We start from the raw sequence: 17,765 nt of genomic DNA, 5'->3' as shown, positions 1-17,765 counted from the left end.
GTCATCCCCATCCATAAAGTTGTCTAATCCTTTTCTAAAACAACTGATAGTTTCAGCGCTTACTACATGGTTACTAATTTTATTCCATTCATCAACCACCCTATTAGTAAACCAATTCTTGCCTATATCCTTCTTAAATCTAAATTTGTCCAGTTTATACCCATACTGCGAGTCCTGCCCTGTTGTTTTATTATGATGACCTTGTTTGCATTACCCTTTTTAGTTACCTTTGATCTACTTGAACAATTCTATTAGATCACCCCGCACTCTGCGTCTTTCCAGAGAGTGTAAGTTTAGGTGCCTAAGGCTCTCTTTGTAAGGCAAATTTCTGAGTCCAATTGTGATATCAGCCATGTTTTTGCTGACAAATACATCAAACTACCAACAGCAGACTGATACAAATTAATGTCACATAGATCAGTCATCATTTGCCTTGAGTAGTTGAATACTGGCGTTTTAACAGGATTAGCATTATGGAAGTAAAATTTCTTTGACACAGTCTCAATGTAGAAGCTCTGATAAATGAACATTTTCTCTTTCTGTTTATCGATATTAATTCTGAGAAAGTATTTCAACTGATTCAAGTCCTTCATTTTGTATTGTTTTGACAAACATTTCTTAACGTCTTGAATTTCAGCAGGTGATTTAGAAGCAATGTTCAAGTCACCTACATAGACAGCAATAATGTAAATAGAACCACCAGTAGTGCGAATGTAGGTACAAGAATCACTGGGTGACCTAATGAAACCGGTGCACGAACAAAATCCCAATGGATAAAATCTTAGTGGACAGAACCCCGGTAGACAAAATCCCAGCCCCTTATCTTAGAAGTGGACAAAAACCCAGTCTCATATATAATAAAAGATATTGTTCACAATCAATTATATACAAGCAATATACAAGATTATTACATTTTATTTTATGTTACACCTTATCACAGATATATGGCATCAACATGTACACATTTTTTTTATTATTATTGTAATGCAAGCGCCAACACACTGCAGAAATTCCTCCACACTCTTGACGGTCTGCAGAGATTAACAAGGCACTTCCAATTTTTTCTGTGCTCGGCGGAATCTCTTATGAGGTCACTCTCCAATCTGGTCTTGTACCATTGTAGTAGCAGCAAGTGTTTCATCCTGTTGGAAGGCTTCAATGATAGTCCAAATACTTGGGTGTTGATGACCAATGAGTGCATGGAAGGAGTTATTCCATCCCTCACAGATGTTGTTGGTTCGGTCATCTCGGTTGATGGTGGACTCAAAGACGTTCATATTGATGGTGGGAAGATGGGGGGACGGCGACATAAATGGATAGGTGACAATGGGTCCTTTGGATTTGCAGAGGGTTGCTGAACACGCCGGAATGTTCATGAGACATAGGTTGAATCAAAGTATGTGACAAGGTCCTCCAGTCCATCAGGTGTATTGTTCTTGAGGTAATCCATACCAGCATCATCATTCAGGAGCAGTAAAGCAAGTCCATCCAGCATACCACAGAACTTGATGCTTTCATCAGATCTGTATAGTCGGACTAATCCCAAATCTTGGATCTTGCACCATGTACTTTATGTTAGATGGTAGAAGCAACATTGAACTGTCATGTATTCCCCAAATACATTGGTTACAGCCTTGATTGTTGCTTGTTCAAAGTCTGTGATGATGGTGGTTGGATCTATATAGTAGCCAAGATGTTCACATTGAATGATTACAGATTGAAGCATCTCTTCATAGATGGGCTCGGTTTTCCCTGGAAGGAGTGCATATACACAGGATACTGCGGAATTTCCGAGTTGGACCTGAATGGCATAAACTTGTCTAAAGACGTTTGGTGCCATGGTAAAGTTACCACCCATGTGGCACTGGCTGCTTCCTAAAACAAAACAAAGTCCTGCTTCAGAGCCGAAAATGATGATCCAGTTGTTACCACTGTTGCTGCCACTGTCATGAATCAGAAACTGTTTCGGATCGTCACCATCTGTAGTAGCCCACTCTCCATCAATCAAGAGAGCTGCAAGTGACTCTGGGTCTTTGGGCCGAATATCTTGCTTCATTCATCTGACACCACAGCGGATGGTTTCGGGCTTTCCAGTTTGTCAGTGGCTTTCATCCTGGCGTCTGCAAGGATATATATTTTTTTTCCTTTCTTTTTAGAATCTTTAATTTGGTTATGTAGTTTGGCTACTGCAACGTGTACTTGGTCTTAATCATGGTTGTGCTCTCTGGAACTCAGTGACACTTATGTCATGGTCTGTACTCATTGCTCCTTTGCAGAAAAATGAAGCACGGTTGGGACACTACCAGCAGATGGAGTTCTTGGTTTTTATTTTTCTGGTGTAGAGATATTCTTCATGGCACAGTTTCAGGCTGCCCTTGTTACTCTTGATGACTTCCATGGTGTATTATGACATGACAAGCATAACCCTGCCTTATATATCCCAATTGAAATGTCTCAAACAGGGGGATGTGACGGGATCAGATACATGGTCAGTCCGGACGTCATTAGTAGGTCAGGGGTCAGGTCACGGAGGGTATGCGTACCTTGGGTCAGGTCACTTGTGGGCGCAGGGTCAACAGCCAGGTCAGCAATTTAGATGGAATGTATAGTAACCTAACAAATTTAATTCTAAATGCACAAAATACATTTCCCCCCTCAAGTCAATATGGAAGAATAGCAATACTCCCAGATGGATGACGGATAGGCTGAAACATGATATCGGAATAAAAAGAGGACTTTACGTAAGAATAAAAACTGGGAATACACCCTATATCCAAATATAAAAATATGGCAAAACTGGTTAAAAAGAATACGTGCACAACAAAACATAACTATGAATTTAAGGTTGCCAGACAAGCGAGATCCAACCCAAAGGGCTTCTTTCATCTCTACATAACAAAAAATAAGGAAAAGATAGGCCCAATTCAAAATTAAGAAAATGTCATGATAGAATCAAAGGGAAAAACAAGTGAGGCGTTTAACAACTATTTTTTCTTACTGTTTACTAAGGAGAGGTTACACGAGGTACCTGGGTAACTGACTGCGATCCAATTTTCAGCTGGGACGAAGAAAGTAGACAATTTAATACCTGCAGTAGTAAAGTACAGGTAATCAAGCAGATTGAAAGACTTAAAGCTACAAAATCCTCGGGTCCAGACAGTTTTTTTTTCTTTCTTTTTTTTGAGAATCCTTTAAGACTAAATCTGAAATCTGACCAGTTAACAGAAATATCTAATAAGTTGGTAGACACTGGTTTTGTGCCTATTACTTGAGGGCAGGCAAACGTTGTTCCTATTTTTAAGAAGGGAGATAAATCGTCTATATGCAACTGCAGGACAATCAGTTTGACATCAGTTATAGGTATGCTTGAATCAATAATAGTTAATAGAATCAGAACGCACCATGAGACATGATTCGTGACACACAGCATGGTTTCTCCAAGGGTAAGTTATGTATGACTAATCTTCTATCCTTTTACACTAAAGGTGTCAGATAACAATGATAGCTATGATGTTATTTACCATGACTTTAGCAAAGTGTTTGACAAGGTGCCCCACCAGAGACTACTAAACAAAATCAAATCCCATGGCATAGGAGGAAAAATATTAGAATAGATTAGAGAATGGATCATTGACAGAAAACAGAGGGTCATCATAAATGAATTAAAGAACAGTTGGGGAGTGTGTCTAGTGGGGTCCCCCAGGGCTCGGTTTTGGGTCACTTATTGTTCATTATGTACATTAACGACTTGAACAATGGGATTAATAATGATGTTAGTAAGTTTGCGGATGACACTAAAATAGGTTGCCTAATTAGGTCAGGAGACGATGCCGAGATTCTGCAGGAAGAGCTTAACAAATTGTTCACATGGTCAGTGAAATAGCAAATGAACTTCAATATCTCAAAGTGCAGCGTGTTAAACGTTGGGCTACACAACCTTGAAAATAGATATAGCTTAGATAACACATTTTTTTTAGAAAACTGAGTACTGTGGTAATTGTTATTGGGAATCTTAGTGTTTACCTTAGTTCGGGAAACTTTCCCCCAAACTGTTATTTTCTTCAATTAAGGAGCCTTTCCTGAAACTTCAAACCACACCTATTGTAACTTTGAATAAGATATAATTAAACTCCCCTCCTCTTTATTTTGTTTATTAAATCCATGTAACTATTTTGGTTTAATAAATTGGGAATTAACTTTGAGAAATTACTTAAAGTAAATATTAACCCGTGACCTTCGAAAACTGTGTGCACTAACGTTGGAACAGTCATCAGATTACCCTGAGCTCAGGACGAAGAAGGACCTCTTTTTTGGAAACCTCTAACCTAGGGATCATGTCTTCAGTTCAGAAGGCCTTCAAGAACTTTAAAATTTCTGAACCAACTACAGTCAAACCTCGGTTATCGAACGCTTCTGTTCTCGACCAAATCGGTTTTCGACCAAAAAGTTCGAGAATTTTACATCTCAGAACTCGACCAAATTTCGGCTCTCGAACAAACCGAAAGAAGCCGAGCGTACCCGAACGCGGCTCACTCGCGAGCCGAGAGAACTCGAACGCCAAGGACGCTTCCTCCGTAGCGCATTTGCGATCAAAGTTCATTCCGAGCAGACGTGTTCGTTCTTATTTACGTAAATCTGACTTTTTTTCATCTTTGCATCGTGTATTAGCCCCTAATCATGGGTCCAAAGAAAGCAAGTTCAAGTGGTGAAGAAAAGAGGAAAGTAGTGCGCAAAACTATTGAATTTAAAAAAGAATTAATAGCGAAATATGAATCTGGCATTCGTGTGTGTGCGTTGGCTAAGGAGTTTGGGATGGCGAAATCGACGATAAGCACCATCCTAAAAAATAAAGACCAGGTTAAAGCAAGTGATGTGGCTAAAGGATCAAGTGTTTTTAGCAAACAAAGGCCACAGGTATTGGAGGAAGTGGAGAAACATTTGCTGATTTTCGTAAATGAGAAACAGTTAGCAGGTGATACTCTTAGTGAAGATGCAATTTGTGCCAAAGCAAGACAATTGTATGAAGATTTGATAAAAAAAGATCCTAGCATTATTCCAGAAGGGTTTGATTTTAAAGCAAGCAGAGGGTGGTTAGAAAAGTTTAAGAAAAGAAGTGGGATACACTTATTTATGGTAAACAGTATACAGTGCAGTTTATGGTGTAAAATAGTAAAAAAAAAAAATTGAAAAAGTTGTTTTTTAGACTTGGAACGGATTAAAATTATTTACATTGATTATAATGGGAAAAATTGTTTCGGTTTTCGAACAAATCGCTTTTCGAACAGCCTTCTCGAACGGATTATGTTCGAAAACCGAGGTTTGACTGTACTTTTAGAGAATCCACGCAGGTTAAAACAAAGGTGACTGGTAAGTTCTCAAATATAACTACTGAATTATTAAACCATAGTTTTCATAGTACAAGAGAGACTAGGGAGTTCTAGCGAGTCCTGATCTTAAATCCAGGAAACAGTGTATTAGTGCCAAGAATAAAGGAAACAGAGCATTAAGTTTCATTGCTAGGACAGCTATGAATAGAAGTGCAGAGGTAATTCTCAAACTCTAGCATTATAGTTAGACCCATCTTTAACTATGAGGTACAGTTTTGTTTTGTGTCTTATAGAATGGACATCAATTCACTAGAATCAATACAAAGGAGAATGACCAAAATGATACATGGGCTCACAAATTTACCTTATGAGGTAAGGTTTTGGTACCTTACACTCTCTGGAAAGACGCAGAGTGCAAGGTGATCAATAGAGGTGTTTAAGTGGATCAAAGGCTTTAGCAAAGGTGATGCAAACAATGTCATCATATTAAGACAACAGGGCAGGAATCGCAGTAATGGATTTGAATGGACAATTGTATTTACTAATTATAGTATACAGGAGAAGAGTGTTGTGGTTTGGTTCGGTTCAGACAAGCCAGGGAAATGAGACTCACAATAACACTAAGTCTAAGATTTAATGGTTACTATACTCGGAGGTCACGGACGAGGGCTCGAAGAGGGAAGGTCCAGAGTGAGGGCCTCATCAAGCGTTGTGGCTGAGAGCCAAGGGCCACAGGAGGGAACGAGACAACTTGCTGGTGAGAACTGGTCCCGAGGTGTCTTGCTGGGGAGAACTAGTCCTGAGGCAGCTTGCTGGAGAGAACTGGTCCCGAGGCAGCTTGCTGGAGAGAACTGGTCCCAAGGCGGCTTGCTGCTTGGAGTTGTGCCCGGGAGAGAATTAGTGGACTAGCTGGGACAGACCACCCGCTTGCGCAGGATCAATAGATATAGGAGGGGAAGAAATGTCTGTATGAGAGAGAACTCGTCGTATCTGCTAGGCGCCGTCCTTTTAATACAGTCTGGTGGAAACCCGGGTAATTTTCCCAAGTTTCTGATTGGCTGCCAGCTGGTTGGCCTGGACGTCTTTGCGAACTATGCTTGCCAACTACAGCGGGTATAAAGGCCTAGCTCAAGTTGTGTGATGGCCGGTCTGGTTTTGACCAGCGGCGCGACACCACAAGAGTAATGCTCATTGGGTCCTGTCTCCTTTTCTCTAATTTTCTAACATACCTAAACTCAAATTTATATACAGTTCCAACTTAATATACTTTATTTCCAATTATCATATTTAGATTTGAACTCGTGTATTGTTTGAGCTTGGGTTATATCACCTAAGTTATTCCATATATTTATGCATCTATATGGATGTGCATTTACCTACTTAATTGTATCTTATGGGAAGGGTAGCTATGTTTGTGGTGTCCCATCTCTGTATCTTGTCACACCTATAAGGAATATTGTATTTCTTCACATACTTTAGACCCGTGGTCTTTCTTAATTTGCTCCCATGACTTCTTAAGGCCCTCCCATCTTTAATCAGATCTCTTGTGTCAATGCAATCTATCCTCTTTAGTGACTTGAATACTGTAATCATATCACCTATTTCTCTTCAATCTTTCAAAGTTGGCAGACCTAGTACTTTTAGTTTTTCCTCATATCTAGCAACATTTTTCCCTTCTTTTGTTTTTGTAATGGATTCACTTCCCAAGGAATAGTTTAAGGATGACTTTTTCCAACTACTGCCCATTTCCAGTACTTTACATTTTTTTTACTAGACTTAATTTTCCATTCTTGACTCCATGTAAAAATAGTATCTAGATCTTTTTCCAATAGTCTACTATCCTTCTCATTTTTCACTCTTATCATGATTTTTGCATCATCTGCAAACATGTTGACCATAGCTTGTTGTTCCTTCCATCATGTCACTGACATAGATGAGAAACATTATTGATGCAAGCACTGAGCCTTGTGGAACTCTTTCTTACTGCTCTCCAGCTTGAGATCTTATCCTCATGGATCTTTCCTTCAAAAAGTCTTTCATCCATTCTAGTAGTTTGCTACTTAGTCCTCCAATGTGCTCCAATTTCCACATAAGTTCACTGTATTTACCTAGTTGTATTTTATGGGAAGAGAGCTATGCTTGAAGTGACCTGCTTTTGTATCTCTCCACATCCAGTTTGTTCTTAAAATCTTCTATAGTTTTGGCACCCACTGTTTCCCCATTTAGTTTGTTCCAGACATCAATCACTCTATGTGGGAAGCCATTCTTTTTCAAATCTCTTCTGCAACTGTCCTTCTTTAGCTCCTTGTGTCCTCTTGTTTCTCTTCTATCCCATTTTAATAAGTTGTCTCTATCAAGGACTTCCATCCCCTTCATAATTCTGTAAATAGTCAGCAAATCACCTCTTTCTCTTCTACGTTCCAATGTTGATAGATGTAATTTATCCAATCTTTGTTCGCATGTCAAATTTGAGAGTATAGGTGACATCTTTGTTGCTGCTCTTTGAATTCTTTTTAATGTCCTTATGTTTTTTTTTTTTGTGTACTAGGTGCCCATAGTGTCACAGCATACTCCAGTTTAGGTCTTATCAGTGCAACCACTATTTTCTTTACCATTTCTTCATCTATGTAGTCAAAGGCCACTTTCATTGATCTTAATAAGTTAAGTCTCTCCAACTAGTTTATTGACATGTTTATCAGGTGTCAAGTCACTTGAGATAATCACTCCCAGATCCCTCTCAGAGTCAACTTTTTTACTTCCTTGGTACCAATTTTATATTGATCTGATATTCTATTTTTGCTTTTTCCATATTCCATTATAGTGCATTTCTATATGTTAAGGTTCACTTCACACCCCCAACTTCATTCCCGTATTTTGTCTAGGTCTTCTTGTAGTGATCTGCAGTCTTCTTCTGTGCTTACTTTCTTGAGTAATTTGACATCATCAGCAAAGAAGTTCATGTAACACTTCACTCCCTCATCCATATCATTTATATATATGGCAGACATTAAAGGAGCCAATACAGAGCCCTGCTGGATGCCACTTATCACATCTTCCCAGTTCAATTTTTTGTCTCTAAGTACCACTCTCATTTTTCTCCCAATTAAGAAATCTTTCATCCATTCCAGTAGCTTACCTTGTATTCCTCCTATTATTTACTTTATTGTAGTTTACAGGAAGGCAGCAATGCTCACGGACTCCCATCTCTTGCTCTCCAATTTATCATACCAAGTCTTGAATTCATGCACAGTTCCAACTTGGTGTACATTCTCAACATTTCTTGATATTGAGATTCATTCCAAACTCTTGTCTTTGGGGTGTAAGGAGTGGAAGCCTATGCCACCATGAAGTCTCTTGTATTCTGCCCTTTAGTTCTAATTCTCAGGTGGACTGCTTCAGCCTTGCCTTTACTCACAATTGCTTCTTCCACTTTTATGTCATTGAACAACCATTACCCCTCAGCCCATTTGATCTCCTCTGTCTCTTCTACATCAGGTATATATATTATTCCCACATCTATAGATCAAAATTTTGGGGAAGTTTGGTCTCTATTAAGCACAAAGTATTTACTCTCAAGTAATCATTTATCTGAGAAAATAAAATTTTGTATAACAAAATTGAATATATAACTGCAGGAGTTAAACTGCCTTGGTTAACCACTTCATAATACTGGAGCTATTAGGTTTAATTTTACAATATTCTTTTGTAAACTAATATGAAGCTTCATCATCCACAGGATTGGAACTAGTGAGCCATCACACATTACCAACACCAGCACCATGGGAATGGAACCAATCATTCCTGAAATAGAGGAATTTATTGAAGTTTCCACCATGGCCATTACTTTTCACCTTAATGCTTGGGATGATGGTGGATGCCCAATTCACTACTTTGTTATTGAATATAGGGAGAGGTAAGGTTCCACATTTTCTTTTTCCCCTAGGTTAGACACCCTCAACATCTGTATCAGATATGGTTAAGCTCTCAATTATTTACATTACTATTAATGATAACTATAGTTTTTAACGAGTTCCTGGGCCTATTCTGAAGACAAAATACTGGCTCCTGAGACCACACCTCTGGGTGGAAGTGCTGCTTAGAGGGATCTGAAGTTTCTGAGTGACATGGATGCCCACCTTCCTCTTTGGCATTGTCACTTGCAGGCTCTACATAACATTGTCACATACAATGATGCATATCTCTTCTATAATGATAGGTGTGCCAATCAGGTGACTGTTGCTGGTTACCTGTGAGCTGTGTATCTTCCGTAGGAGAGGCAAAAATAACAGATTATGTGATATCAGTGTTATGTAATAATGCTCCCTAGCAGTTTGTGTTTCAAACACATGACTATCAGTTAGACAATTATGTATTCTACCTGCTATATGATAAAGCTTCATTGATCATTATTATTGTATGATGCAGAAATCAAGAAGACTGGATTATAGCAAGTAACCAGGTGAAACCCTCAGGTAATTATGTGATCTTGGAGCTGACCCCAGCCACCTGGTACAAATGTCGTATTACTGCCCACAACAATGCTGGCACTTCAGTAGCTGAGTATGAAATTGCTACTCTTGCCCTCACTGGCGGTATGTTTATGACTTTTACAGATTGAACTATTTAGAGTGGACACTAAATAAGAAATTGTCATTTGCAGCACTAGTCTTATTCAATTTATTTATTAGAATGTAAGATCATCTTCTTTATAAGAGGGGCGGCTTAATCAAAATACATACCCACATCACAAATAAAGTCCATTCAACCATTCCTCCAATATCAGCACCTCAAGGATGATGGGATTGTCTAGAGAATAATACTTTCAACACATTTCACTTCTATCCCTACAATTTATGCTTAGTCCTGGTGACCATCCCACCCACTCTATGTTCATTAAATCCTATGCAGTATTCAAAGACTTACATCAACAAAACTACATAATTTACCCTTTCACAAAAGAGCTCCCTGAACCCTGAGAAACAGAGTATTACATAAAACAAAATGCACCACTTATAATCTCACATTATGTGTAATTGTTTCATATATTTGACCTATATTTGTAAACATATAAACATGACCTACTTTGGCCTTTAAGCCACTTAGTGTTATTCTCTATCTAGTTTAGCTTCTGACTGAAAATCTGTACATTTGTGGGTTGAAATGTGTGAATATTATGGAGAAAAAGGTGGGTATGTTGAGGTACAATGAGAAATATGTCAAAGATAGCACTCAAGATGAAGAAGTTTACAGGACAGCATAAAAATAAATTATCAACAATGATAAATCCACAGCCTAATGTCCCTCAAAATGGCTCTTAACAATATCTTTCTTTTTAATAAAATTTCTTTGGCAAACATCTATCCCATTTTACATTTACTCCTCTCCTTGCATTTTACTTCCATTTTTATTCTGTACCTCTTGTATGATTCCCAATTGCTCCTATGCAGCCATCCTTTAAATGCTTATTTCTATTCAGCCACCACTGCTTTTACCTCTTCATCCCACCATTCAGTGCCTCCCCTTATGTTCCCTCCCAGCCTATTCATCCCACATACTGTCTTTGTGCACTTCAGCAACTGATTCTTAAAATGTATCCATTCCTTCTCTATCCTTCACTACATTCCATACCTCTCTCAACTACACCAGATATCCTCCTTTTTCCTCATTCAATCTGTTCACCTTCACTACCCTTCAACCTAATTTTTCTTCCTTCTCCACTTAACCTCCACTCTCATTTTCCTTTCCATGAAAACATTATCTCACATTCTACTCCCTCCCACCTAAATACATTGATGTCCATAATTCTTTCATTCCATCTTTTGGGCTTCACTACATAGTCCATCAGTGCCCTCTTCACTAACTCCAACAACCACCCTGGCTCAAGTATAGTTATACTTGCCTTTATTCTTAAATACTGTCCACTATTATCACCCATTCAATCCACATCTCTATTATCATCTCTGCGTTATTGTTCCTTCTCATCCATCCCATATATCTGTCCACTATCATCACCCATTCAATCCACATCTCTATTATCATTTCTGCATTATTGTTCCTTCTCATCCATTCCATGTATCTGTACCGATGATTTTCTATAGCTCCTCATCACCTACTCTCTCATTAAGATTCCTCAACACCACAATATTCAGATCCCTCAACACAATATTCACTTTTCTCCAAAAACCACACTGATCAATCCAAAATGCTTCTCTCTCCTCCCCAAATTTTCTATCTTGGATATATTCACTCACAAATGCCCACATCTCCCATTCCAATCTCACTTTTGTCTGTAACAATACCCTCAGAACAGTCCATAGAGTATTGACAGGAAATCACCAATTAGTCAATACAGTCACTATCCGAGTTACGATCTAGATCGGTTCCAACCAACCAGTCATAAGTCGGATTGGTTGTAAGTTGGATCCCATTCAAAATGGCCGATATGAGGGTTATACTCTAGGATACATGATATCAATCTGTTGCATTTTTAAGTAACCTTTTCTATTGAATACTATTATATACAAGCTGTTTACTGTTTATCTACCAATCTTATGCATTTTAGTTTAATTTTTATCATTTTGTTTTGTTTTTAATGTTTTAATACTGTACTGTATTTCAGTATATATATGTATACAGGTACTGTATGTATACACTATACCTGTATACAGACACACACGTATTATATATAACCTTACCACTTTTAAGGTTTTTAAATTGTAGTTTCCTTTTAATAATTTTTTCTTAACTCTTATATACAAGCTGTTTACTGTTTATCTACCAATCTTATGCCTTTTAGTTTAATTTTTATCATTTTGTTTTGTTTTTAATGTTTTAATACTGTACTGTATTTCAGTATATATACGTATACAGGTACTGTATGTATACACTATACCTGTATACACACACACGTATCATATATAACCTTACTTACCCCTTTTAAGGTTTTTAAATTGTAGTTTCCTTTTAATAATTTTTTCTTAACTCTTCAATTGTTATATGCACTCTAAATATATGTATATTTTAAAGATCTATCTTTCTCATCCATTTTAATCCATTTTAAGTGTGAGATATAGGTAGGCTACAGTACATTTATCTTTATATACAGCGTTGAGTAAAAGCAGCAACAACTGCAACAGCACTGTAGGAGAGAAGCCAAATGCAGAGTATGGGATCCAATGTATTTGACATTTCAGCCAGAAGGGCTTCTTCGGAAATAACATGGTGGTGGTGGTAGTAGTAGTACAGGGCAGGATAGGTAAGATGGGGGAGAGGGGGGGAGGGGGGATTTGGGGGTTAGTGTGAGGAAAGAATGAAATGGAAGGAAGTTAGAGTTATGATAGGTGTGGGGCAGACCCACTTGCTCAGTTTATGTATAATTGACAAACATCTGACTCCTTATATAACCCAAGCTTGCGGGGAAAAACAAACATGAAACTGGTGTAAACACAATTTGCGTAAATTGCTTCTTACTTTGTTATTAAAATTGCTAAAGGTTTATTTATTGTAAAAAATCCATTGTTTCGATTTATATTATCAATGAGAGATATAAAAGCAGATTCAAAACATCTACATTTCATAGTATGGTTTTCATATTTAATAATCTTAAAATTATTCCAGTCAACATTGTGGCCTGTATCTAACAATGGCATTATTCATATTGTATGTTTTGATATCATTTATGTTCCAATATTCTTCTATTCTTTTATAAAAGAATATCAGAACATAAATATGATATGAAAACTTACAATATGAATAATGCCATTGTTAGACATAGATATTGTGGCGACGCACCACCAGTCTAAACCAGACTGGCTGTGACGCATCCCGACCCAAGCTTATATATGCCCCATAGTGGGCAAGCATAGTCAGCAAGGACGTCCAAACGCAAGGCAGCTGACCAATCATAAGCCCAGAAAACTTGCCAGAGACTGGACGGCAGACAGTCAACTTTGGCCTGCGTACCCCACTTGTCATAGTTGGCAAGCATAGTGAGCAAGAGCGTCCACAACAAAATTAAACGGGCCAATCAGGAGTCAGCACAAGTTGCCTGGGTCCACACCAGCCTCATTTATAAGGAGGGGGACCAAGCTGAGAGATCAGTTCACTCCAGGACACGGCATCTTCAAGCAGCTCTCCGCTCCAAGCAGTACCCTTCTCCAAGCAACAGTCATCTCCAAGCAACAGTCGTCTCCAAGCAACAGTCATCTCCAAGCAACAGTCGTCTCCAAGCAACAGTCTTCTCCAAGCAACAGTCGTCTCCAAGCAACAGTCGTCTCCAAGCAATAGTCGTCTCCAAGCAACAGTCATCTCCACACATCAAGTTCTCCCTTTACGCGTTTAGAGTTAAGTAAAGCCGAGTACATAGAGTTACTGTGAGTTTCATTCCCCTGGCGTGTCCGAACCTAACCACAACAATACGATACAGGCCACAATGCTGACTGGAATAATTCTAAGATTATTAAATATGAAAACCATACTATGAAATGTAGACGTTTTGAATCTGCTTTCATATCTCTCATTGATACTATAAATGAAAACATTGGATTTTTTACAATAAATAAACCTTTAGCAATTTTAATAACAAAGTAAGAAGCAATTTACGCAAATTGTGTATACACCAGTTTCATGTTCGTTTATCCCCGCAAGCTCAGGTTATACAAGGAGTCAGATGTTTGTCAACTATGTTATTTCTAAAGAAGCCCTGCTGTGCGAAACGTTAAATACATTGGATCCCATACTCTGCATTTGGCTTCTCTCCTACAGTTGTATACAGCACTGTTTTCAGTTGCTTAGTTGTTAATATTATATGGCAGGTTAAAGAAAGAAAATATTTATTATAGAGTATTCTTATTAGTAAACTCATAATAGGCATTTGCTAAACACGGTCATAAGTACATAAATATCCTTCATCCTTAATTAATTTATCAAACTCTTCCACAAATGCCTTAACTGCAGGCGCATCACTGCTAGCAGCCTTGCCTTTCGACAACACGTGGTGAACCTGGTAACGCTCTCGAAAGCGACGAAACCACCCACCACTCGCTATGAATTCATGTGAAGCGTATTCTTCACCTGCACGTTCTTTCAACCTGTGAAATTAACTTGTAGCCTTACTTTGCACTGCTTGCAACATCACCTTCACATTTCTTTGCCTATTATCTTCCATGTGTATAGCAACTTTTTCATCTCTGCCATAACTGTCGTATGCGATGCCGGGCTGCCACAACTATCTTACATACTGTGCTGCCAGACATATACAGTAAACTCACAATAGGCATCTGCTAGACGTGGTCATAAATATGGTTGGTCGTAACTTGCATACATTGTAACTCGGTTAGTGACTGTATCCCAATATAAGGTAATAGGTAAGTCTCAATTTTGCAATTTTAATGTCTAGGTTATTTGCAAAATATATCCTTACATCATAACTTAGGTGTATCACCATATTTACAATTGTATTTTATCTTTGTTTTCTTATATTATTGTTAAAAATCACTTCTAATAAACATTCAATATTCCCTATCAACAGCACCACAGCCTCCCAAGATTGAAGTTATATCTACAGCCACAAACAAAATTGATGTTCAAATGAAGCCCACAACAACTGATAATACTACACCTATCCTTGGCTACACACTGCATTACAAGCCTGATTTTAGCGACTGGGAAAGTGTTACACTTTCAGCCTCCATTTCCAACTGCAGCCTGACAGATCTGCAGTGTGGCTCTCATTACAAGATTTATGCTACAGCCTTTAACAAGTTAGTTTTTTTTTTTTTTTAAGATAAATATTATTGGTGCAAGCACTGAACCTTGTGGAACTCCACTGGTCGCTGCTCTCCATCCTAACATTTTATCCTTTACTTCTGTTCTCATGTGTCTTCTAATAAAAAGAAAAAAATCTTTCATCCAAGCAAGTAGTTAGCCTCTTAATCTACCAATTTCCACACAAGTTGATTGTGAAGTACTTTATCAAAAGCCTTTTATAGGTCAAGGTAGACATATTCCATGCCACCCTCCCTTTCTTGCACCACATTGATCACTTTTGAATAAAAGCTTAAAATTTCTGACTTACATGACCTTCCAGATCTATGTTGAAATTATGGAACTATTTGTGTATCAGGGTGCAAACAACACCTGACACTCGATAACTAATCCTTTTAATAGAACACAAAAGTACAGTACACGACACTCCTTTAAAAAAATAATGCAGCAGAGAAAAAGAAAACAACACCTTCACTCAGTCGGTGCTCAGTCATGATTGAGAAGCAAAGCACTGGTGCTAGTATATGGCAACCACCTCACGTTATATACCTAACAGAGTTTTAACAAAAATAAACATATATGTAGGTATAAAACATTTAATTAATCAAAATGAACATCAATGGAATTACATTTTTATGTATCATATTATTCAACACTCCTTATAATGGCGTAATTTAAAAAGTTAAATCATACCAAGCATAGCACTCAATTTTAAAAATTGATCAGGATTAAGAGCTTTTGTGAAAATATCTGTAATCATTCCGTCAGATGGATAGTATTTCAAGCTTAACATTTTCTTGCCAATAAAGTCCTTAACCACTTCAATACGGGACTTAAATCTCGCGGGCAGCAGCCAATGCCAGCCGTACGACATAACGAAATAATATTCGCATCATAAAATATAGTTGCCGCTTATATCGATCGTTCTCTCTTTCACCCGCGAATTTTGAAAACCACAGAGAACGGGATTAAGGGCGCATTTGGGAGAATGTAAAAACACAGGGGCGACTACAATAAATATAATCAAGACGCCGATATGGCAGCGTCGCGAATCCACTTGCTCCTCATGACGCCTACGTGTGCGGCACCGTATGGAAGGGGTTAACATTGTGAAATCTAATGTCATCGTGCTTGGTTTTTGGATGCTCAACAGGATTACTAGCAATACATAGCTGATTGTCTTCAAAAATAAACATTGGCAATTTTACATTAAATTTAAAACTCTTTAGGATTTTCCTGAGCCAAACAGCTTCTTGTGAAGTAGCAGTGAGTGCCACATACTCTGCTTCAGTGATAGACAAAGGTACACATGTCTGTTTGCTAGTCCTCCATGAAACGAGATCCACTGAACTTAAGCAACACCCGCTAGTAGATTTGTGGTTGTTGATATCACCCACCCAATCTGAATTGGAAAAGCCTGTACACTCGAACGAATCTTCCTTAGATACAATAATCCTAGATCAACTGTCCCTCTCAGATATCTAAATATTGGTTTAACAGCATACCACTGGTGTTGAATGGGTCCCGAGCAGTACCTAACAATGTTATTTGCAGCAATTTTGGTATCAGCCATGTTTTTGTTGACAAATACATCAAACTACGAACAGCAGACTGATACAAATTAATGTCACAGTTCAGTCATCATTTGCCTCGAGTAGTTGAGCACTGGCGTTTTAACAGGATTAGCATTATGGAAATCAAATTTCTTTAACATTGTAAGAGCTCTGATAAATGAACACTTTCTCTTTCTGTTTATCGATATTAATTCTGAGAAAGTTTGATATTAATTCTGAGAAAGTATTTCAACTGATTCAAGTCCTTCATTTTGTATTGTTTTGACAAACATTTCTTAATGTCTTGAATTTCAGCAGGTGATTTAGAAGCAATCTTCAAATTACCTACATAAACAGCAATAACACAAATAGAACCACCAGTAATGTGAATGTAGGTACAAGAATCACTGGGTGACCTAATCAAACCAGTGCACGGAAAAAATCCCAATGGATAAAATCTTAGTGGACAGAACCCCAGTGGACAAAATCCCAGCCCCTTATCTTAGAAGTGGACAAAAACCCAGTCTCATATATAATAAAAGATATTGTTCGCAATCAATTATATACAAGCAATAAACAAGATTACATTTTATTTCATGTTACACTTTATCACAGACATATGGCATCAACATTGTGATAATTTTTTTTTTATATATATATAAAAAAAAAAATTGTTTTTTCGAGGGTTTTTTTCTCGTCCAAATTTGTTCAGATATTAAATATTTAGTATATAAAAACAGGTGCAAGTATGTTATTCATCCCTCCACATATGTGCATCTATCTTAAGGAAAGAGGCATTAAACAGAGTATGAGAATAAACAAGTACAGTCAAACCTCGAAAGCCCGGACCCCAAATGCCTGGACCCTCGTATGACTGGTCGAAATGAACAAAGGGCGGACTTTTCAAGCAAAGTTTCCTATTTGTCCGGTAGATGGCAGCGACGGCCATACATGTGTACTCAAACCCGGCCCAGTCAAGCCGCCACCAGGGCTGCCATTTTGTAGAATTTTGTACCAAAACGTAGTAAAATAGCGGCATGTGGCAACTGCACAAGGACATGAGGAAATTTTTTCTACATATCAGCGGGCTGTTAAAAACATTCAAAAACTCAAACTTTTG

General features: G+C 38.0%; 1 protein-coding gene across 1 annotated transcript in view; it reads left to right on the top strand.

The window, feature by feature from the left end:
- Positions 1-17,765, top strand: part of LOC143031443 (cell adhesion molecule Dscam1-like) — a 57,294-nt gene that overhangs the window by 3,597 nt on the left and 35,932 nt on the right. Inside the window, exons 4-6 of the mRNA XM_076195262.1 lie at positions 9,064-9,240; positions 9,753-9,919; positions 14,857-15,088. Of these exons, the coding sequence (XP_076051377.1) occupies positions 9,064-9,240; positions 9,753-9,919; positions 14,857-15,088 (576 nt within the window). The remainder of the gene's footprint in view (positions 1-9,063; positions 9,241-9,752; positions 9,920-14,856; positions 15,089-17,765) is intronic.

The sequence above is a fragment of the Oratosquilla oratoria genome, chromosome 1, assembly GCF_046742065.1.
Source record: "Oratosquilla oratoria isolate Oo_2021 chromosome 1, ASM4674206v1, whole genome shotgun sequence".
Lineage (NCBI taxonomy): Eukaryota > Metazoa > Arthropoda > Malacostraca > Stomatopoda > Squillidae > Oratosquilla > Oratosquilla oratoria.
The sequence above is the reverse complement of the archived record's forward strand: the minus strand, read 5'-3'. Positions and strand labels throughout refer to the sequence as shown.